The sequence below is a fragment of the Ranitomeya variabilis genome, chromosome 4 (assembly GCF_051348905.1).
Source record: "Ranitomeya variabilis isolate aRanVar5 chromosome 4, aRanVar5.hap1, whole genome shotgun sequence".
Classification (NCBI taxonomy): domain Eukaryota; kingdom Metazoa; phylum Chordata; class Amphibia; order Anura; family Dendrobatidae; genus Ranitomeya; species Ranitomeya variabilis.
In genome coordinates, this window is record NC_135235.1 from 758,675,589 (window position 1) to 758,700,311 (window position 24,723).

The 24,723-nt window shown below is 47.2% G+C and overlaps 1 protein-coding gene across 1 annotated transcript in view; it reads right to left on the minus strand.

Annotated features, from left to right (window-relative positions):
- LOC143766867 (uncharacterized) overlaps nt 1-24,723 on the minus strand; it is a 47,524-nt gene that overhangs the window by 5,249 nt on the left and 17,552 nt on the right. The window contains exons 2-6 of the mRNA XM_077254861.1: nt 12,350-12,499; nt 12,041-12,220; nt 11,834-11,957; nt 11,653-11,750; nt 11,364-11,454 (exon numbers count right to left, since the gene is read on the minus strand). Coding sequence (XP_077110976.1) covers nt 11,364-11,454; nt 11,653-11,750; nt 11,834-11,957; nt 12,041-12,220; nt 12,350-12,499 — 643 coding nt within the window. The remainder of the gene's footprint in view (nt 1-11,363; nt 11,455-11,652; nt 11,751-11,833; nt 11,958-12,040; nt 12,221-12,349; nt 12,500-24,723) is intronic.

Below are 24,723 nucleotides of genomic sequence, written 5' to 3' on the forward strand. Positions count from 1 at the left end.
TCTCCTCTGGTTCAGTCCTCTGTGCTCAGCTTGTGGCTTGTGTATTTGTTTCCTGTTGTGACCGTGGCCCGTTTACTGACTACTCTTGTGTCTTCTGATTCTGTATTCTGTCCTTCTGGTTCTGACCCAGCTACCTGACTATTCTTCTTGCCATCTCATACCACAGAATAGCAGGTAACACCATGGTCCAAGCCTAGGGGTCCCAGTGTAAGTCCAGATCCATGTAATGGGGTTAAAGGGCGATGAGCAAGGCAATCCTTGGGATATGGAAAGCAGAGAAGATAGTGCCAAGCATGTTCATGGTGGAGATCTTTTGAGCTGCCAGTTGACCACGAACAGTGCTCCCAATACATTTTGTCTGCAAACTATTCCAGCTAGATCTGCAGTCAAACAGCTAAATGGCGCTCCTTCCTTCTGAACACTGCCATGTGCCCAGAGAGTAGTGTACAATCGTATGTAGGGTATTGTGAGAAGTTGGAAAATAATTTGTAAGATCCATTTGTTTTCTATTATCCTTTGTGAATAATTCCAAAGTTATCACCACATAAAGTGACCACGTCAGATTGTAAAAATGGGACCTGATTAAGAACACAAAACTGGCTGCGGGAAGAGGTTAAATCAGAGTATTGTGGACACTACTGTAATCAGAAACTGTGACTATAGACAATAACATCTACTGAAATGCTCAAACTGAACAGTCTCCATCAGTAATAAATGAGGAGCTAGTGGTGAAACCTCTCTGGGGGAATTAGAGCACGGGGCTCGGTGACTTCACAATCTAAACTATCGGAAGCTCCAATGTTTTCTGTCAGATGAGTTTCAAGAAGAAATATTACACATTTATAGAGAACTGTGTATAATAGTGCAGAGCGGAGATGTCTTACAGGGAACCTGTCAGCAGGATTGTGCTCAGTGACTACAGACACTGTCAGGTCGGTGCCGTTATACTGATTACACCGATACCTGGTGATGAAATCCGTCTTGTGGTTGTTGTTTAATCTGTATTTGTAGTTTTCAGTTAATGAGATTCTCATGCTCTAGGGCGGGGCTGTGGGCGGGGCTTTATGTGCTGCTCTGATTACATATTCATCTGTATTGGCTTATAGCAGGTCATAAGGTCAATGGTGGCGCCTGCGCATTCTATAAGTAAGAGATAGATGCTACTGGACAGGCGCCGCTGGTATCATTTTGCTGGATATAATTTTTTTCTAAGCCTCCCAATAGCCACAATATTATAGGCATTATGTAAAATGGGGGGCAGGTCAGTGAGGGATCAGCAACCGGTCATAAGCCAATACAGATGAATATGTAATGAGAGCAGCACATAAAGCCACAGCCCCGCCCCAGAGCACCACATAAAGCCCCACCCACAGCCCCGCCCCAGAGCACCACATAAAGCCCCATCCACAGCCCCGCCCCAGAGCACCACATAAAGCCCCGCCCACAGCCCCGCCCCAGAGCACGAGAATCTCATTAACTGAAAACTACAAATACAGATTACACAGCAGTAAACCAGAGTTGCATTCATTTATGGTGGACCATTGGAGCTACTATGAACCCTGACCAGAAGATTAGAGGAAATAATATTGCTCCCCATTTCAGGAGAGATTGTGCAGTAATCTGAATTTCTTAGGATCAAAAACAATGTAATTTATGAGGTGGAGTGAACCCATGAAACCAGGGCTGGAGCCAACACATCTCCTGCAGGCGGGAATAAATGTATATTACAGCCATCAGCCACGCACAGCTCAGAGATATATCATGGCACCGGTGTGATGGGTTTATGTAGATTATCACAATCCTCCTGGAAGTTAGTCGGTTTTAATACAAAGTGAAAAGTCCAGATAAAGGGAAACTCTGTTATTGTGCAGAAATTCACACTTAGCCTCACTGCACATTTAATGTTGTCGATCATAAAAGCGAAGTTTGGGCAGAAAGACGGGACCTGGTCTTGTAGGGACCATATGATCACATTCAGCAGCACAGAAGGGAGAGAAGGGAGATTCATCCGATAAGATCTCAGGGTTCTAGGAAGCCAACAGCATCATTACCCTCCGCTTTCTCTTACAGGCCCATCATAATATTTTTCTTCAAGTGATTTTCTATCTTGTCAGCACATTCTACGTACGCTGTCATTTGGCTAAACTAAATCTGAGCTAATTATCTTTCCTCCATCTCGCACATCTTCCCTGCCTGATCTATCTATCAAAATAAATGAAATCACACTTTCCTCTGTCCCGGACATCCGCTGCCTCAGAGTAACCCTTGACTCTGCCCTGTCGTTCAATCCGCACATCCAAGCTCTCGCCACCTCCTGTCGCCTCCAGCTCGAAAATACGAAAATATCTCCAGATTCTGTCCTTTCCTCAACCCTCACTCTACCAAAATGCTCGTGCATGCCCTAGTCATCTCCCGCCTCGACTATTTCAACATCCTCCTCTGTGGCCTATTTTCTAACACTCTCGTACCCATCAGTCCGTCCTTAAAGGGAAGGTGCCGCAATTTTGCTTTTGTATTAAAAACGATTGTTTATATAAACAATTATTTTTAATACAAAATTAATTTTTTTAACTTTAAGATCTTTTTTATTATTAATTATTTTTTCAGCCACTGGGTGCCGCCATTTTGCTTTGAAGGAGTGTAAGAGTCCCAGCACGACACTTACACTCTGCAAATACGGCAGCCCTGGGCATAGGAGGCTGCGGTCAGGAGCCGACCCCATACCTATCATTGAGCTGCTCCCTGCTGCGATCCGGCCTTGCCCCCTGGGCTGTCTCCACATCACAGCAGAGGCAGCAGGTCGGCGCCATCTTTCTTCAGCCACAGTGGAGTGTGTCTGTGAGCTCCACTGTGACCGAGAGCCGTGCTGTTGGAGGGGCAGCTCCATCTTTCACACTGTCAGCGGCCATTCCCTGTCCTCTTCTCTGCTGCCTGTTGTGCGATCTCTAGAATCCCTAGAGAAGATGAAGTGCTGCGGTCTGTTGTCCTAATCATGCAGAGAGGTAACACGGGGGAGGGGAAGAGTCTCTCTGTGCTGCTCCCGCCCAGCCTCTCACTGCAGCCACTGATCAAGGACATCAGACCGTGGTGTATCTAATCCTCTGCTGTGTGATACTGACTGCTGAGCCGCGTATCTAATCCTATCCTGTGTGATACTGTCTGCTGAGCCGTGTATCTAATCCTCTGCTGTGTGATACTGACTGCTGAGCCGCGTATCTAATCCTATCCTGTGTGATACTGACTGCTGAGCTGTGTATCTAATCCTATCCTGTGTGATACTGACTGCTGAGCTGTGTATCTAATCCTATCCTGTATGATACTGTCTGCTGAGCGGTGTATCTAATCCTATCCTGTGTGATACTGACTGCTGAGCCGTGTATCTAATCCTATCCTGTGTGATACTGTCTGCTGAGCCGTGTATCTAATCCTCTCCTGTGATACTGACTGGTGAGCCGTGTATCTAATCCTATCCTGTGTGATACTGTCTGCTGAGCCGTATATCTAATCCTCTCCTGTGATACTGACTGGTGAGCCGTGTATCTAATCCTATCCTGTGTGATACTGACTGCTGAGCTGTGTATCTAATCCTCTCCTGTGTGATACTGACTGCTGAGCCGTGTATCTAATCCTATCCTGTGTGATACTGACTTCTGAGCCATGTATCTAATCCTCTCCTGTGTGATACTGACTGCTGAGCCATGTATGTAATCCTCTGCTGTGTGATACTGACTGCTGAGCCATGTATCTAATCCTCTCCTGTGTGATACTGACTGCTGAGCCGTGTATGTAATCCTCTGCTGTGTGATACTGACTGCTGAGCCATGTATCTAATCCTCTTCTGTGTGATACTGACTGCTGACCTGTGTATCTAATCCTATCCTGTGTGATACTGACTGCTGAGCTGTGTATCTAATTCTCTCCTGTGTGATACTGTCTGCTGAGCCGTATATCTAATCCTATCCTGTGTGATACTGACTGCTGAGCCATGTATCTAATCCTCTCCTGTGTGATACTGACTGCTGAGACGTGTATCTAATCCTCTAATGTGTGATACTGACTGCTGAGCCGTGTATCTAATCCTATCCTGTGTGATACGGACTGCTGAGCCGTGTATCTAATCCTATCCTGTGTGATACTGTCTGCTGAGCCATGTATCTAATCCTATCCTGTATGATACTGACTGCTGAGCCGTGTATCTAATCCTATCCTGTGTGATACTGACTGCTGAGCCGTGTATCTAATCCTCTCCTGTATGATACTGACTGCTGAGCCGTGTATCTAATCCTATACTGTATAATACTGTCTGTTGAGCTGTGTATCTAATCCTCTCCTGTGTGATACTGTCTGCTGAGCCGTGTATCTAATCCTCTCCTGTGTGATACTGACTGCTTAGCCGTGTATCTAATCCTCTCCTGTGTGATACTGACTGCTGAGCTGTGTATCTAATCCTCTCCTGTGTGATACTGACTGCTGAGACGTGTATCTAATCCTCTCCTGTGTGATACTGACTGCTGAGCCGTGTATCCAATCCTCTCCTGTGTGATACTGTCTGCTGAGCCGTGTATCTAATCCTCTCCTGTATGATACTGACTGCTGAGCTGTGTATCTAATAATATCCTGTGTAATACTGACTGCTGAGCTGTGTATCTAATCCTATCCTGTGTAATACTGACTGCTGAGCTGTGTATCTAATCCTATCCTGTGTAATACTGACTGCTGAGCTGTATCTAATCCTCTCCTGTGTGATACTGACTGCTGAGCCGAGTATCTAATCCTATCCTGTATGATACTGACTGCTGAGCCGTGTATCTAATCCTATCCTGTGTAATACTGACTGCTGAGCCGTGTATCTAATCCTCTCCTGTGTGATACTGACTGCTGAGCCGTGTATCTAATCCTCTTCTGTGATACTGACTGCTGAGCTGTGTATCTAATCCTATCCTGTGTGATACTGACTGCTGAGCCGTGTATCTAATCCTCTCCTGTGTGATACTGACTGCTGAGCCGTGTATCTAATCCTCTCCTGTGATACTGACTGCTGAGCTGTGTATCTAATCCTATCCTGTGTGATACTGACTGCTGAGCCGTGTATCTAATCCTCTTCTGTGATACTGACTGCTGAGCTGTGTATCTAATCCTATCCTGTGTGATACTGACTGCTGAGCCGTGTATCTAATCCTCTCCTGTGTGATACTGACTGCTGAGCCGTGTATCTAATCCTCTCCTGTGTGATACTGACTGCTGATCTGTGTATCTAATCCTATCCTGTGTGATACTGTCTGCTGAGCTGTGTATCTAATCCTATCCTGTGTGATACTGACTGCTGAGCCGTGTATCTAATCCTCTCCTGTGTGATACTGACTGCTGAGCCGTGTATCTAATCCTATCCTGTGTGATACTGACTGCTGAGCCGTGTATCTAATCCTATCCTGTGTGATACTGACTGCTGAGCCGTGTATCTAATCCTATCCTGTGTGATACTGACTGCTGAGCCGTGTATCTAATCCTCTCCTGTGTGATATTGACTGCTGAGCCGTGTATCTAATCCTATCCTGTGTGATACTGACTGCTGAGCCGTGTATCTAATCCTATCCTGTGTGATACTGACTGCTGAGCCGTGTATCTAATCCTATCCTATGCACTCCTCTCCCCCCTGCATGTCTTACCCCATTGCACACACAGCTCAGTGCGTGCGATAACAGGAGCTGCAGGGGTCATCCTGTATGATGGCATTATGTGTGATTTATATGACTGTATTATATGTGATCTATATGGCAGTATTATCCTTGATCAGTATTGTGGAATGATGTAAAAGCTATATGACGGTATTATATGAGAACTATAGTATGGGATTACGTGTGATATGTGGCAGTATTATGTGAAAATTATATAGCGGTATTATGTGTGGTCTATATGGCGGTATTATGTGAGAACACTATGGCAGTATTATCTTCAGAAAGGGGACCCATTCTAGGGTGGTCCTGGTTCAGCAGCTGCACACGGGTCTGGGGTAATAGAGGGGGCAGCATGACCTCCAGTTAGGTGCAGTCAGAGCTGGTGAGGCAGCTGAAGAGAGCAATGTCTGGATCAGAACAGGCCATCAATCCGCAGAAATGTTTCCTGGATTTCTGTGAAGCAGACGGTCCATCCATGTGTATAAGAGACAGCGCTCTATGTACAATACCTGGCTGCTCCGCGCACCGAACATGGTGCCCCCCATAGGCCAGCACACTGCTCTCCTGAAATACTCTGTGCTGCTGTCACCCTGCTCCTGCACCATATATCTCCCTCTGTGACCCCCATAGACCAGCACACAGCTCTCCTGAAATACTCTGTGCTGCTGTCACCCTGCTCCTCCACCATATATCTCCTCTGTGACCCCCATAGACCAGCACACTGCTCTCCTGAAATACTCTGTGCTGCTGTCACCCTGCTCCTCCACCATATATCTCCCTCTGTGACCCCCATAGACCAGCACACTGCTCTCCTGAAATACTCTGTGCTGCTGTCACCCTGCTCCTCCACCATATATCTCCTCTGTGACCCCCATAGACCAGCACACTGCTCTCCTGAAATACTCTGTGCTGCTGTCACCCTGCTCCTCCACCATATATCTCCCTCTGTGACCCCCATAGACCAGCACACTGCTCTCCTGTAATACTCTGTGCTGCTGTCACCCTGCTCCCTCCACCATATATCTCCTCTGTGACTCCCATAGACCAGCACACTGCTCTCCTGAAATACTCTGTGCTGCTGTCACCCTGCTCCTCCACCATATATCTCCCTCTGTGACCCCATAGACCAGCACACTGCTCTCCTGAAATACTCTGTGCTGCTGTCACCCTGCTCCTCCACCATATATCTCCTCTGTGACCCCCATAGACCAGCACACTGCTCTCCTGAAATACTCTGTGCTGCTGTCACCCTGCTCCTCCACCATATATCTCCCTCTGTGACCCCCATAGACCAGCACACTGCTCTCCTGAAATACTCTGTGCTGCTGTCACCCTGCTCCTCCACCATATATCTCCCTCTGTGACCCCCATAGACCAGCACACTGCTCTCCTGAAATACTCTGTGCTGCTGTCACCCTGCTCGTTCCACCATATATCTCCCTCTGTGACCCCCATAGACCAGTACACTGCTCTCCTGAAATACTCTGTACTGCTGTCACCCTGCTCCTTCCACCATATATCTCCCTCTGTGACCCCCATAGACCAGCACACTGCTCTCCTGAAATACTCTGTGCTGCTGTCACCCTGCTCCTCCACCATATATCTCCCTCTGTGACCCCCATAGACCAGCACACTGCTCTCCTGAAATACTCTGTACTGCTGTCACCCTGCTCCTTCCACCATATATCTCCCTCTGTGACCCCCATAGACCAGCACACTGCTCTCCTGAAATACTCTGTGCTGCTGTCACCCTGCTCCTCCACCATATATCTCCCTCTGTGACCCCCATAGACCAGCACACTGCTCTCCTGAAATACTCTGTGCTGCTGTCACCCTGCTCCCTCCACCATATATCTCCTGTGACCCCCATAGACCAGCACACTGCTCTCCTGAAATACTCTGTGCTGCTGTCACCCTGCTCCTCCACCATATATCTCCCTCTGTGACCCCCATAGACCAGCACACTGCTCTCCTGAAATACTCTGTGCTGCTGTCACCCTGCTCCTCCACCATATATCTCCCTCTGTGACCTCCATAGACCAGCACACTGCTCTCCTGAAATACTCTGTGCTGCTGTCACCCTGCTCCTCCACCATATATCTCCCTCTGTGACCTCCATAGACCAGCACACTGCTCTCCTGAAATACTCTGTGCTGCTGTCACCCTGCTCCTCCACCATATATCTCCCTCTGTGACCCCCATAGACCAGCACACTGCTCTCCTGAAATACTCTGTACTGCTGTCACCCTGCTCCTTCCACCATATATCTCCCTCTGTGACCCCCATAGACCAGCACACTGCTCTCCTGAAATACTCTGTGCTGCTGTCACCCTGCTCCTCCACCATATATCTCCCTCTGTGACCCCCATAGACCAGCACACTGCTCTCCTGAAATACTCTGTGCTGCTGTCACCCTGCTCCCTCCACCATATATCTCCTCTGTGCCCCCCATAGACCAGCACACTGCTCCCCTGAAATACTCTGTGCTGCTGTCACCCTGCTCCTCCACCATATATCTCCTCTGTGACCCCCATAGACCAGCACACTGCTCTCCTGAAATACTCTGTGCTGCTGTCACCCTGCTCCTCCACCATATATCTCCCTCTGTGACCCCCATAGACCAGCACACTGCTCTCCTGAAATACTCTGTGCTGCTGTCACCCTGCTCCTCCACCATATATCTCCCTCTGTGACCCCCATAGACCAGCACACAGCTCTCCTGAAATACTCTGTGCTGCTGTCACCCTGCTCCTCCCCCCATATATCTCCCTCTGTGACTCCCATAGACCAGCACACTGCTCTCCTGAAATACTCTGTGCTGCTGTCACCCTGCTCCCTCCACCATATATCTCCTCTGTGATCCCCATAGACCAGCACACTGCTCTCCTGAAATACTCTGTGCTGCTGTCACCCTGCTCCTCCACCATATATCTCCCTCTGTGACCCCCCATAGTCCAGCACACTGCTCTCCTGAAATACTCTGTGCTGCTGTCACCCTGCTCCTCCACCATATATCTCCCTCTGTGACCTCCATAGACCAGCACACTGCTCTCCTGAAATACTCTGTGCTGCTGTTACCCTGCTCCTCCACCATATATCTCCCTCTGTGACCCCCATAGACCAGCACACTGCTCTCCTGAAATACTCTGTGCTGCTGTCACTCTGCTCCTCCACCATATATCTCCCTCTGTGACCCCCATAGACCAGCACACTGCTCTCCTGAAATACTCTGTGCTGCTGTCACCCTGCTCCTCCACCATATATCTCCCTCTGTGACCCCCATAGACCAGCACACTGCTCTCCTGAAATACTCTGTGCTGCTGTCACCCTGCTCCTCCACCATATATCTCCCTCTGTGACCCCCATAGACCAGCACACTGCTCTCCTGAAATACTCTGTGCTGCTGTCACCCTGCTCGTTCCACCATATATCTCCCTCTGTGACCCCCATAGACCAGTACACTGCTCTCCTGAAATACTCTGTACTGCTGTCACCCTGCTCCTTCCACCATATATCTCCCTCTGTGACCCCCATAGACCAGCACACTGCTCTCCTGAAATACTCTGTGCTGCTGTCACCCTGCTCCTCCACCATATATCTCCCTCTGTGACCCCCATAGACCAGCACACTGCTCTCCTGAAATACTCTGTGCTGCTGTCACCCTGCTCCTCCACCATATATCTCCCTCTGTGACCCCCATAGACCAGCACACTGCTCTCCTGAAATACTCTGTGCTGCTGTCACCCTGCTCCCTCCACCATATATCTCCTGTGACCCCCATAGACCAGCACACTGCTCTCCTGAAATACTCTGTGCTGCTGTCACCCTGCTCCTCCACCATATATCTCCCTCTGTGACCCCCATAGACCAGCACACTGCTCTCCTGAAATACTCTGTACTGCTGTCACCCTGCTCCTTCCACCATATATCTCCCTCTGTGACCCCCATAGACCAGCACACTGCTCTCCTGAAATACTCTGTGCTGCTGTCACCCTGCTCCCCCCATATATCTCCCTCTGTGACCCCCATAGACCAGCACACTGCTCTCCTGAAATACTCTGTGCTGGTGTCACCCTGCTCCCTCTACCATATATCTCCCTCTGTGACCCCCATAGACCAGCACACTGCTCTCCTGAAATACTCTGTGCTGCTGTCACCCTGCTCCTCCACCATATATCTCCCTCTGTGACCCCCATAGACCAGCACACTGCTCTCCTGAAATACTCTGTGCTGCTGTCACCCTGCTCCTCCACCATATATCTCCCTCTGTGACCCCCATAGACCAGCACACAGCTCTCCTGAAATACTCTGTGCTGCTGTCACCCTGCTCCTCCACCATATATCTCCCTCTGTGACCCCCATAGACCAGCACACTGCTCTCCTGAAATACTCTGTGCTGCTGTCACCCTGCTCTTCCACCATATATCTCCCAGAATCCTTGCTGCCTGCCATCCTCGGTGACTGTCTACTTGTCAGTATAACTCTGCAGTCACCAACAAAATGGCTGCTCACTGGGCTCCTGAATATCATCCTCTCTTATCCCTTAGCAAACACCCAGGAGGAGAGGAGACATCACACATGTCAGCAGACTCCGCCCATAATTACTGCAGTGCAGTAATGTGAGCTAGTTGTACAGTAGGTTTTTGTCAAATTTCAGCAGCTGCTCCCCCTAGTGTTTAAAAGTGGAAATGTCAAACCTTTTCAAATTATTTTTCATATTTTACTAAATTATAAACAAATGATAATATCTTTTAAGAAAATGTAAACATTAATTCTTTACACTTTTTCAATTGCTGTAAAAAAATTTTTTTGATGGCACCTTCCCTTTAACTCTGCTTCCCCACTAATTAATCTCTCTCCTCGCTACACTCCTGCTGCCCCTCTCTGCAAATCCCTTCACTGGCTCCCAATATCCCAGTGTATCCAGTTTCAACTACTAACACCGACCTACAAAGCCATCCATAACCTTTCTCCTCCGAACTAATCTCCCGATATCTTCCCTCATGTAATCTCCGGTCCTCCCAAGACCTCCTTCTCTCCTCCTTCGCTCCTCACCCAATCGCCTCCAAGACTTCTCCCGAATATCCCCCATCCTCTGGAATTCTGTGCCCCAACACATCCGACTATCAACCACATTCGGATCCTTCAGACGGAACCTGAAAACCCACCTCTTCAGGAAAGCCTACAGCCTGCACTGACCACACGACCACCTCAACACCATCGGAGCTACTGCAACCCTCGACCTACTGCCTCCTTCCCCACCATCCTGTAGAATGTAAGCCCACAAGGACAGGGTCTTCTCCCCTCTGTATTAGTCTGTGATTGTTAGTTTACTGTAAGTGATATCTGTATTTTGATGTAACCCCTTCTCATGTACAGCACCATGGAATTAATGGTGCTATATAAATCAATAATAATAATAATTTGGCTTTGTAGTTCACAGATCTGGGCAGGTAACAGCGTCTCCTAAACCCAGGGGGTAGGTGGATCTACCAGGTTGTAAGTTCTATAGAAAAGGGCTTTCAATGCCAAAAGTCATTGGAACAGTTTTGGGTGGAGGAGAATGTTGTGGTCTAGAGGAAAAATGGTGATCATGGTAATACGGCCGGACTACACCACCGATAAAGCAGCCACAGCCGGTGATGAGGAGAATCTGTGACTTCTCTGCATTTAGTGGTTACTACTCACCTGGGTAGTCATATGTAGGAATCTCCTCTTTACACCGCTCATCCCCCCTCACATATGTCTCTGTAGTATTAATATGGGTCAGATCTTCACCCTGAAACAAATATTATAAAAGTCACCGACAGATGGAGAAGTCACATCTATGACCAGCTCTAATCCTGCCATCTCCACCGCTCTCATTACACAAGTATAAAACATATAATACTGATGGATAAAACAAGACTGAACACAAGACCTTCACCGGCGTCTACACATCATAGGGGAGATCTCCTGACACCTTCTCTCCATCTACCTGATGATCCTGAGGAGCACTGGGATCTTCTTGGTTACAGTCCTGTGGAAGAAGAGGACGGGGACATCTCTCTGGTGTTGTCCTCTTACTGGATAGATCTGGAGGAAACACATACAGGGAGTGAATTCATTCTTTACATACAGATAATTATAGGACGTGTGTATTTAGTCCTGTCTATTACCTGGAGATGTGAGGGGCTGGGGAACCTCCACTATGACGTTCTTGTACAGATCTCTGTGTCCTTCTAAATACTCCCACTCTTCCATGGAGAAATAGACAGCGACATCCTGACACCTTATAGGAACCTGACACATACAATGATACCGTCATCCCCCCGATCCCTTCATAGCGTTACTGTATAATGTCCCAGCATTCCCAGCAGTGTCACCTCTCCAGTCAGCAGCTCAATCATCTTGTAGATGAGTTCTAGGATCTTCTGGTCATTGATGTCCTCATGGATCAGGGGGTGAGGTGGAGGCCCCGTGATTGGGCTCAGGGGTCTTCCCCATCCCTCAGACACAGGGTCCTGACAGTGATCACTAGAGGTCTTCTTCACCACTGTGTAATCCTGGTAATGGAGAGACACATTAATAAATCTCACTACAGACATTTCCAGAGTCCTCACCTCTCCAGTTCTGTCCATCTGTTATTCCCATAGATAAGAATGATGTAATGTGACGTCATCAGAATCTCTCACCTCTCCAGTAAGCCGGAAGAGGATCTCTAGGGTGAGGTGTAATATCCTCTCCGCCATCTTGTCTCTGTCCATATCCATCTTTGATGGGTAAATCAGGACAATTCTCTTTTGTAGAAGATCTTCACTGAGAGGATCCGATATTGTAGAGACCTGAATGAGAAGATGAGCCGATGTAACATCATAAGAATCCTGTGTAATAATACAATTACTAGAGATAATAAGGGAAACATATGCGGAGATTTATTATTTTACAGTATTTAGTTTCCTTCTTTCCATCTACTAATAAATCCTATATATTTAGGCCACAGACAACAAGCAGTTTCCTCCTCGGAGTCGGCAGCTGAATACGTTTCTCATAGACTCATTTTCCATAACGCTAATTCTCGTCTCATTTACCGACCCTGGAATCGGCATTAGCAATACCGCAGGAGATATTCATTACACGCGACAGGAGAAATAACTACTTCATGATAAGGACGACATCTTCATCTTCTACTACGGTTCTAGAAACATATGTGGCCAGAGTCAGTCACTGACTCCATCACCACCGGCCGTCTATATGAAGGTTTCCTGTCTTCCCCGCACTGTAATCTTCTACCACGTTAGATCTCAGGTGTGACAGAGTTTGGCTGAATGCCTCCCGCCCCCAAGTACTCGATAGTATGGGGCGGCCTAGTTATTACGGTACTTACATGCCTAATAATGGTGTCTGGGCTGCAATGTATGAAGGTCTATTAGGCCGGGCAAGAGGCGGTGTCCAATAAGTTAACTTTTAACACCCCCATATACATTAGACTAAAGTTCCATGAAATCACTGATTTCGGGGGTTTGGGCGACTATAAAATGTATTTGGGGGCCTCCCGACAGATGATGTCAGGGCAGAGAAGGATCTGCGGCACCCCAGTGTCCTGGTCGTCGCAGTGATGTCATTATCCTTTCAGCGGAGAAGTGATGTCATGTCTGAAGGCAATGAAAGACAACCACATTCAGGTATTACACACATGCAACATGTTCACACTCCAGACCAGAAGGGGGAGCTCTAAAGGTACCTTCACACTAAGCGACGCTGCAGCGATACAGACAACGATGCCGATCGCTGCAGCGTCGCTGTGTGGTCGCTGGAGAGCTCTCACACAGACAGCTCTCCAGCGACCAACGATGCCGAAGTCCCCGGGTAACCAGGGTAAACATCGGGTTACTAAGCGCAGGGCCGCGCTTAGTAACCCGATGTTTACCCTGGTTACCAGTGTAAAATGTAAAAAAACAAACAGTACATACTCACCTTCGCGTCCCCCGACGTCCGCTTCCCTGCAATGACTGAGTGCCGGCCCTATCAGCAGAGCGGTGACGTCACCGCTACGCTCTGCTTTTACTTTACGGCCGGCACTCAGTCAGTGCGGGTAGCGGACGGCGGGGGCTCGTGACAGACATCAGAAGGTGAGTATGTACTGTTTGTTTTTTTTACTTTTACAATGGTAACCAGGGTAAATATCGGGTTACTAAGCGCGGCCCTGCGCTTAGTAACCCGATATTTACCCTGGTTACCATTGTAAAACATCGCTGGCATCGTTGCTTTTGCTGTCAAACACAACTATATACGGCAATCTGACGACCAAATAAAGTTCTGAACTTTCAGCAACGACCAGCGATATCACAGCGGGATCCAGATCGCTGCTGCGTGTCAAACACAACGATATCGCTAGCCAGGATGCTGCAACGTCACGGATCGCTATCGTTATCGCTGCAAAGTCGTTTAATGTGAAGGTACCTTAAGCCTGTTTAGGGTGAACTCCCCTATTTACATCCTGATCTGGAGAAATAGGAGTTCAGTTCCTGTCAGGCAGACAGAAGAAGTGGAGCTCTGCTGGCATGAAGTGCTGCAACTCCTGGGAAGAGACACTAAAAGGTGAATATACTGCAGAGAGTGTGCAGGAAAACAGAGCACAGGAGAGGAATACCAGAGGGAGATCAGCCAGGAACAAGCTGATCCTTTCTGAAACGCAGAAGCCGGTAGTCAGAAACACCGAGGGAGTAACTGTCTCCAAGCCTTGCTCCAGAGACCGGCAGGACAGTCAATTCCAAGTTGGCTGCCCGACCTTATTACCTAAGAAGACACGGAGGCAAATTGTGGGAGAGGGGCGTCTCTAGGGTCCCTATAAATAAGCTCCAGGCCTACCCAGTCATACGGGTTGTCCTATCCATACCATCTGGGAGACAGAGAGGAAGAAATAACATCTAGAACATCTACAAGAGTTGCGAGGATCTCACCGGGAAGCTCAGCAGGGAGGTACTACAACACACAGGCGTTAGTAGGAAGGCTACTGATTTCCACCTGGATAAGGGAACTCTGGAATTGCCTTCAGACGACCGGACTCTGCCTGCCCTGTCATCTGGCGCTCCGGGCTGAGGATACCATCTGAAGTCTTCAGTAAACAAGGTAAAAGACTGCAAACCTGTCTCCTCGTTCTTTATTACACCTTGCCCATATATAAACTCTGACTGGACGCCCCTGAGGGCCACGTACCGGGTCAGCCACCGTGACATCCCCCGAACCGCAGGACCCGGTGCCGAGTAGCCCATTGCCCTACACTGGGGGTGATCCAGATCTGACATCCTGAATTTCAGAGGATAATCCTCCGCTAGAGGAGTCTGGAGGCGACTCTCTCATACAGACCCCAGGAAAGCTGGAATATTTGTGTGTATGGGGGAGTCGGGAGAGACGGCCGTCTGCCAAATGACCGTTCAGCCAACTCTTATCTCATGTGTATGGGGACGTTAGTATTACACTGACAGCAGTGATGATACACGGCACTACAGTAGTACAGGGCATCACCGGAGCCATCAGAGGCTTGTATGTTGTGTGATCGCACTGATCAGAGGGGATTAACAAAGGGTTAAAGTGAAAAACATCATAGTTTCAGCAACAAGAAATATCCATCACTATATGGAAAGCAGAGTCACTGCACAATGTTAGTTACGTCTCGTCCATAACTACTTTATTATACTCTATTATCCTGTACACAGTGGAGGAGATAGAAATCACAGGTCCGACAGCAACAGCTGGAATTGGGCCCTCCAACGTAAAGAAAAAAATCTATATATATAAAGCTGAGTGTATGTATGTATGTGTGTGTGTGTGTGTATGTGTGTGTGTGTGTGTATGTATGTATGCATGTATATAGTATGTATGTATGTATGTATGTATGTGTGTGTGTGTGTGTGTGTGTCAAGCCACGCCCATTCCACATAGCAACCAATCACTAACCATCTATTATTTCACTAGAGCTGTTTACAAGAAGCTGAGCTGTGATTGGTTGCTATGAGCAACAGTTTTCCCGCTCCACAACACCTCAGCAGACACTGACCGGGAGGGAGAAATCTCGCATCCCTGGGAACATAAGCTCCAGCCATTGTCTGCCCCCCAGAAAGGAGCAGAGAGCACATGACAGAAATGAATCCCCCTCCTCTATTACTGCCGCGCTCTATTGTTACCGGCGTAGAAAATCGCATCATCAGCGGCCGCACACAGAGCCGCACTGCCAGGTTACATAACAGCACATCTCCAGGAACTCCCTGCTCAGCGCCACCCAGCTCGGGACTATGGGATGGAGGATGTGTGATGGGTATATGGGCACGGGACTATGGGATGGAGGATGTGTGATGGGTATATGGGCACTGGACTATGGGATGGAGGATGTATGATGGTATATGGGCACTGGACTATGGGATGGAGGATGTATGATGGGTATATGGGCACTGGACTATGGGATAGAGGATGTGTGATGGGTATATGGGCACTGGACTATGGGATGGAGGATATTTATGATGGGTATATGGGCACGGGACTATGGGATGGAGGATGTGTGATGGGTATATGGGCACGGGACTATGGGATGGAGGATGTGTGATGGGTATATGGGCACTGGACTATGGGATGGAGGATGTATGATGGTATATGGGCACTGGACTATGGGATGGAGGATGTATGATGGGTATATGGGCACTGGACTATGGGATAGAGGATGTGTGATGGGTATATGGGCACTGGACTATGGGATGGAGGATATTTATGATGGGTATATGGGCACGGGACTATGGGATGGAGGATGTGTGATGGGTATATGGGCACTGGACTATGGGATGGAGGATGTGTGATGGGTATATGGGCACTGGACTATGGGATAGAGGATGTGTGATGGGTATATGGGCACTGGACTATGGGATGGAGGATGGGTGATGGTTATATGGGCACAGGACTATGGGATGGAGGATGTGTGATGGTATATGGGCACTGGACTATGGGATGGAGGATGTGTGATGGGTATATGGGCACTGGACTATGGGATGGAGGATGTGTGATGGGTATATGGGCACTGGACTATGGGATGGAGGATATTTATGATGGGTATATGGGCACGGGACTATGGGATGGAGGATGTGTGATGGGTATATGGGCACTGGACTATGGGATGGAGGATGTATGATGGGTATATGGGTACTGGACTATGGGATAGAGGATGTGTGATGGGTATATGGGCACTGGACTATGGGATGGAGGATGGGTGATGGTTATATGGGCACAGGACTATGGGATGGAGGATGTGTGATGGTATATGGGCACTGGACTATGGGATGGAGGATGTGTGATGGGTATATGGGCACTGGACTATGGGATGGAGGATGTGTGATGGGTATATGGGCACTGGACTATGGGATGGAGGATGTGTGATGGGTATATGGGCACTGGACTATGGGATGGAGGATATTTATGATGGGTATATGGGCACGGCACTATGGGATGGAGGATGTGTGATGGGTATATGGGCACTGGACTATGGGATGGAGGATGTATGATGGGTATATGGGTACTGGACTATGGGATAGAGGATGTGTGATGGGTATATGGGCACGTGACTATGGGATGGAGGATGTGTGATGGGTATATGGGTACTGGACTATGGGATGGAGGATGGGTATATGGGCACGTGACTATGGGATGGAGGATGTGTGATGGGTATATGGGCACTGGACTATGGGATGGAGGATGTGTGATGGGTATATGGGCACGAGACTATGGGATGGAGGATGTGTAATGGGTATATGGGCACGGGACTATGGGATGGAGGATGTGTGATGGGTATATGGGCACTGGACTATGGGATGGAGGATGTGTGATGGGTATATGGTCACTGGACTATGGGATGGAAGATATGTATGATAGGTATAATGGCACGGGACTATGGGATGGAGGATGTGTGATGGGTAGCCCTTCATTGTAAGTGGTCTCGCCGAGACGCGGCATACTATAGCTGCCTCGTATTGTGAGAAGCCCTACTCCTTCCCCTGATGAACCCTAGTATATTGTCCTAGGGGGAAACGCATCGGGATGGGCGACAACAAACGGATGAGTACATCCTTATACTCTTCTTGACCATTATGAAGATGCTAAGTAACCTTCTGCATTATTGTCTTTAAGTCAAATTGGAGGTGCATGGTTATGTTGACAGCAATATTGCGCTGATAATATATGACTTTCCTATGTCGGCATATGTATGACTAAAATGATTAGGTGGAATACTGCTGATATAAGTGTGATACACTGCCTGTTATTATAAGCAGAACTAATATCACAAATGCTGAAGACCCATTTTTTTCATTGATATTAGACACACACAATACTGCGCTGATGACAGATGATCTCCCTATTTCTTCTATGTCGGCATATGTATGACTGAAATGATTAGGTGGAATACTGCTGATACAAGTGTGATACACTATATATTACCAAAAAATAAACCAGAAGGCATTGAATCTCCTTTAGAAAATCAGCTGATGGGTCCATAGCGAGTTTCTTATATGTGCGAGTGTCATCCAATAACCGTAGGGATTCTTTCTCGTAATCAGAGGTGTTGAGTACAACTATTGCACCCCCTTTATCAGCCGGTTTGACAGTTATCCCTTTGTTGTCTTGAAGTTGTTGAATCGCCCTACATTCTTGGTTTGACAGGTTGTATTTAAAGGGAACCTGTCACCCCGTTTTTTGAAGATGAGCTAAAAATAGCGTTAAATAGGGGCAGAGCTGGGCGTTACATTAGTGTCTTTGTGTGCCTTTATTACCTATCTAAGCTGCCGAAATACCTTTGTAAAGTCGCCGTTTTCTGCTGTCACTCACGCTGGTCTGGTCCTATGGGCGTGGTGACAGCGCTGTTTCTCCCCCAGAATCCTGCTCATCATTACGTTGGTGGCGTAGTGGTGTGCGCATGTCCAAAGAGAATATCCACTGCCCAGGAGATGAAAAACAGCGCGGTCTGCGCTATTCAGGCGTTTACCGGTGTGCACGGCCATCTTTCCCGGTGCCGCGCGTGCGCAGATGGAGCGCTCTGCTGCCCGGGGCTTCAGGAAAATGGCCGCGGGATTCCGCACGTGCGCAGATGGAGATCGCGGTGGCCATTTTCCTGAAGCCCCGGGCAGCAGAGCTTTTCCTAATATCACGAGTAACATTATTCTGAAAGGCTTCGAACGCCTCAGAATACTCTTGAATAGGATCAAAGTTTGATTTCTTTTTTAGACAGGTATGTTGGCACGGATCAAAGATGTCTATGGAGCCATTGCCATTATCTATACTGAGCTTTTTCTTTGTAACATGTTTCTTAATTGCCAGTTTCCTCATAAATAATTTAATCCCAATGTATGCCTGGAATTTATCAAACTTAAGGCCCCGTCTCACTAAGCGATTTACCAACGATCACGACCAGCGATATGACCTGGCCGTGATCGTTGGTAAGTCGCTGTGTGGTCGCTGGGGAGCTGTCACACAGACCGCTCTCCCCAGCGACCAACGATCAGGGGAACGACTTCGGCATCGTTGAAACTGTCTTCAACGATGCCGAAGTCCCCCTGCAGCACCCGGGTAACCAGGGTAAACATCGGGTTACTAAGCGCAGGGCCGCGCTTAGTAACCCGATGTTTACCCTGGTTACCAAAAAAAACAAACAGTACATACTCGCCTTTCGGTGTCCAGGTCCCTTGCCGTCTGCTTCCTGCTCTGACTGAGCCGCCGTACAGTGGGAGCAGAGCGCAGCGGTGACGTCACTGCTGTGCTCTCACTTCTCACTGTATGGCCGGGAGTCAGTGAGAGCAGGAAGCAGACGGCAAGGGACCTGGACACCGAAAGGCGAGTATGTACTGTTTGTTTTTTTTGGTAACCAGGGTAAACATCGGGTTACTAAGCGCGGCCCTGCGCTTAGTAACCCGATGTTTACCCTGGTTACCAGTGAAGACATCGCTGGATCGGTGTCACACACACCGATTCAGCGATGTCAGCGGGGCCTCAACGACCAAAAAAAGGTCCAGGCCATTCTGACACGACCAGCGATCTCGCAGCAGGGGCCTGATCGCTGGTACGTGTCACACATAGCGAGATCGCTATGGAGGTCGCTGTTGCGTCACAAAACTTGTGACTCAGCAGCGATCTAGCTAGCGATCTCGCTATGTGAGACGGGGCCTTTAGTACTAGGTGCATACTTGAGGCCTCTGTTCAATAGGCAAACCTCATTATTGCTCAGTGTATGATCACTTAAATTGAAAATCTTCTGTTTTAATTGGGCTGGGAGGTTTTCCTGTTGTTGATATAGTGACCTCTTTTTTTTGGTTGATTTCCCGCCCCTACATCCCCTTTTTCGTTTTTTCTTTGACCTGTCTGAAAAAAAGGAGGGAGATGGCTTTGTTTAGTTTTCAGTTTGGTTTTGACTTCTTGTGATTTTCTATTCTGTCTTAACGTGCAAGAAGGCCCTTTGTTCAACCGTGGTGGTTGTGAATTAGATTCCTCACCAAGGATCCCGGGAGAGTTTTCAGTATTTTCAAATACTAAAAATCGGTTCTGCATTTCTATGGCAGGTATAGGGGTAGAGATGTCTGGTGCGTTATTTGGCTGATTGGGCTGTTCGTCCATATAGAGTTCTTCTGCACCATTATTTACATTTATTTCATTGATAAAGTTTTCCATATCAGATGTCACATGAATGGAAAATCTTTCGCTTGATGATAGCAATAAGCTATCATCCCCATTGGTTTCATCAATTGTTACTATTGGAAAATTATGTCTTGAAGTGTAACCCTGATCAAGATGATGTGTCTTCATTTTTTTCTTTCTACCCACGTCGGGATCAACATTATAGTTAATATCGGATAAATGAGGGCCCTTCCCTTCCTCGAGCAGATCCCTACCGAATTTTCTTTGTTTCCTCTCCATTATCTCATTTTCTTTAATTTTAATCCTTCTACGTATACTGTTAGAAAGTTTAATAAGTTCCGGATGCATCTCAAATGGTTTAATCTCATCAAAAAGCTTAGTAATTTTGTTTCTTATTTTCATTAGTTCATTCCTTCTTTTTCCAATAATGAATGATACCGCTTTTCCAGAAAAATCATGAAACATGGCGTTCCATTCTTCTAACATGTTTGAATCGCCAATGTCACCTGATAATGACTTATAGACCACCAAACCCTTAGGTATATAGTTGAATGATAAATATCTTTCTAAGGGTGAGTGTCCACGGTCAGTAAACGCTGCGTGTTTGACGCTGCGCAGAGCTGCAGCGTCAAACACGCAGCGTCCAGATGTTCCAGCATAGTTGGAGGGGATTTTATGAAATCCTGTGTCCACTATGCGTGGAAACACGCATCCATTTTCCCTGCGACTCCGGACATGCTGCGCGTCTTTTCAGATCGCAGCATGTCCGTATGCCTTGCAAGGCATAACACAGGGCCCTATGGCGAGGGGTGCGATAATCCCGGATGTGTACAAGAACACATCCGTGTAGTGAATTCCGTTCTCAAACTCCCTCCTGTGGTCATGAATGGTACTTCGGCGAGTTCTGTCTGTGGACTCCCTCTGGTGGCTGTGAGTGGAGCTGCTGGTTCTGAGATTCCTTCCCCAGCTGCCCTCGTTTAGGGCTAGGCTGGATTCTCTATTTAACTCCACTCAGATCGTTACTCCATGCCAGCTGTCAATGTCAGTACTGGTTCAGATCTCTCCTGGATCTTGCTGATGACCTGTCTACTCCAGCAGAAGCTAAGTCCCTGCTAGTTATTTTGTTGTTCATTGTTTTCTTGTCCAGCTTGCTATCATGATATTGCTTTGCTAGCTGGAAGCTCTGGGATGCAGAGTGGCACCTCCGCACCGCGAGTCGGTGCGGGGGTCTTTTTGCACACTCTGCGTGGTATTTTGTAGTTTTTTGTGCTGACCGCAAAGATACCTTTTCTATTCTCTGTCTGTTTAGTAAGTCTGGCCTCTTTTGCTAAAACCTGTTTCATTCCTGTGTTTGTGACTTCCATCTTAACTCACAGTCAATATTTGTGGGGGGCTGCCTTTTCCTTTGGGGAATTTCTCTGAGGCAAGGTCAGGCTTAATTTCCTATCTTTAGGGGTAGTTAGCTCTTAGGCTGTGAAGAGGCGTCTAGGCAGAGTTAGATACGCTCCACGGCTATTTCTAGTGTGTGTGATAGGATTAGGGTTTGCGGTCAGCAGAGCTCCCACTTCCCAGAGCTTGTCCTGTTCTACAGTTTAACCATCAGGTCATTCCGGGTGCTCCTAACCACCAGGTCCATAACACATCCGGCATCATCGCGTCCCAGAAAGGGGGCGGGGCTTAGCGCCGAGTGGCTTCGCCACTCCGACGATACTGCCGGCCATCCTGAACGTGGACACGCACCCTAAGGTGGCTATCTTCCATAGGTCCCTCATTTCCTTTATTAAATGCTGTTCTAAAGTCTTTAGAGACTCTGTAGCCTTTTTTATCTCATCCTTATTGGATTCCATAGGTGTCTCTAAATAGACTATGTTAAAAAATCTTTGGATGGCATGCACCCTGTTCTTCCTATCACACCATAGTTCACTCATACTGACTATGTGTTGGTAAAAAAAAAAAAAAAAGTGTAAGAGTGTGTGCTGCTCCCTCTGGAGAAAGAGTGGTCAAAAGGTACTAAATATAACCCAAAAATAAACCAGAAGGCGCTGCTGTTATGATCCGGTGACTTTGGAGCCGCATGATACTTTCTCAGGAGAAGTGGAATCTGTACTGACCGCAAACCCTGAACTTAACACCGCAACTAGAAGTAGCCGTGGGGTGTGCCTAACATACCCTAGACACCTCGACACAGCCGGAGGACTAAATACCCCTATAGATGGAAATAGGAGTACTAACTAGCCTCAGAGCAGAACCCCAAAGGATAGGCAGCCCCCCACAAATATTGACTGTGAATAGGAGAGGAAAGACACACACAGGCAGAAAACAGATTTCAGCATAAGAGGCCACTCTAGCTAAACAGGGAAAGATAGGACAGAATACTAAGCGGTCAGTATTAAAACTCTAAAAATATCCACAGCAGAAAATACAAAAAGTTCCACAATCTAACTAAAGACATGGAATGTATATCTGCAACTCCTGAGAATCCAACAAGACTGAGAAAATACTGATACAATCTAAGCTGGACAAAAAAACACTGAATAGCACTAAATTATTAAGCACACAGCATGTGTGCCGCAAAAACCAGACACTTAACTTTGCAGATTTGGCAGCAAGGCAGAAGGAACCAGGCAAGGACAAAACCTCCAAAAACAATGGACAACTGGCAAGGACTAATGAATTCTGCTCGCCTAAATACCCCAGTCAGAACTGCAATCAGCAGATCCACCTGACCAGGGCTGCAACTCAGAGACAACTGCATTACCACCTACAACCACCGGAGGGAGCCCAAAAGCAGAATTCACAAAACGCTGCTATTTCACTTAAGGTAGATTTGCAGCAAATATAGGGACGAAACCACTCCTATTCGTCAAAGGGATAATAAATATGAAGGGAAATATATAAAATATTTGCGCTAATAAACCAAATGAAAAACATGAATGCATAGATAAAAATATAAATAATGACACCATCTGTGTTTCGCATCGATATCTACATAAATGGTAAGCTGAAATTACCTCAATCCTAAAGATTGTATTCGGGTGCTGCCTGTTGTGTCCAGAGAAGGTCCTGCACTTCTGTGGTATAAACCATGTGTTTGGAGTCTTATCCTGATGCCCGTTCAAGCGGTGTCAAGCGCCAGAGATCAATAGTGAAAAATATGAGTGCAGGGGATGCTGTCCCGGCCGGTGACTAGCGTACCCCTTCAAAGCTCAAAAATCTGCTGTGCACTGGCAGTCGCGGCTTCACTTTAGAAACAGAAAGTCGGCAAGGTACAGGACCTTGCGTGACGTCACAGTCACGTGATACCTACACGTGACCGGCTACGGAGCGCACACAGGACCAGATAATCCTACGCGTTTCAAAGTCACTGAGTCCTTCCTCAGGGATGGTGCTGTGTGCAAGATGTGTGCTTTATATAGCGTGCCGCGTTTATTGTCACTCACTCATTGATTGAAAGCAAACAGTTCGATCTCACTATTGAGACCGTGGGTACCAGAGTGTTCATCTCGAAAATATATCTAGTCTCTTCACGCGACATCTGATGAATAAAATTTCCACCCCGCCAGTCTTTTTTAACTATTTTAAGTCCAGTCACTATGATATCCTCTAATGAACCCCCATGATGTTTGGCAAAATGTTGAGATAGAGGATGTCCCAAAATTGTTTTACTAATATTGCACAAATGTTCTCTAATTCTTACATTCATGGGGCGAATTGTCCGGCCTATGTATATCTTTTTACAAGGACACATAATACTATAAATTACACCCTTAGTAGAGCAAGTAATAAAGTCTTTGATGTTGATTACTGATAACTGGCTGGAAATCGAGGTCTGTTTTTTGATGCACAATTTTCTGCACGGTAGGCATTTTTTGCTTGGAAAGAAACCTTTGGGAGATTATTGGAGAATTATTACCAGCACGCCCAAAATTTGTCTTCAAAAAGGCAAACAATTTGGGAAACTTAATCGCCCCTACGATATGTAGACCTTTGGAGAGGGAAAGAAATCACTTTCTACCACAACGTCCCAAAGGTTTCTTTCCATGCAAAAAATGCCTACCGTGCAGAAAATTGTGCATCAAAAAACAGACCTTAATTTCCAGCCAGTTATCAGTAATCAACATCAAAGACTTTATTACTTGCTCTACTAAGGGTGTAATTTATAGTACTATGTGTCCTTGTAAAAAGATATACATAGGCCGGACAATTCGCCCCATGAATGTAAGAATTAGAGAACATTTGTGCAATATTAGTAAAAAAAATTTGGGACATCCTCTATCTCAACATTTTGCCAAACATCATGGGGGTTCATTAGAGGATATCATAGTGACTGGACTTAAAATAAAAAAGACTGGCGGGGTGGAAATTTTATTCATCAGATGTCGCGTGAAGAGACTAGATATAT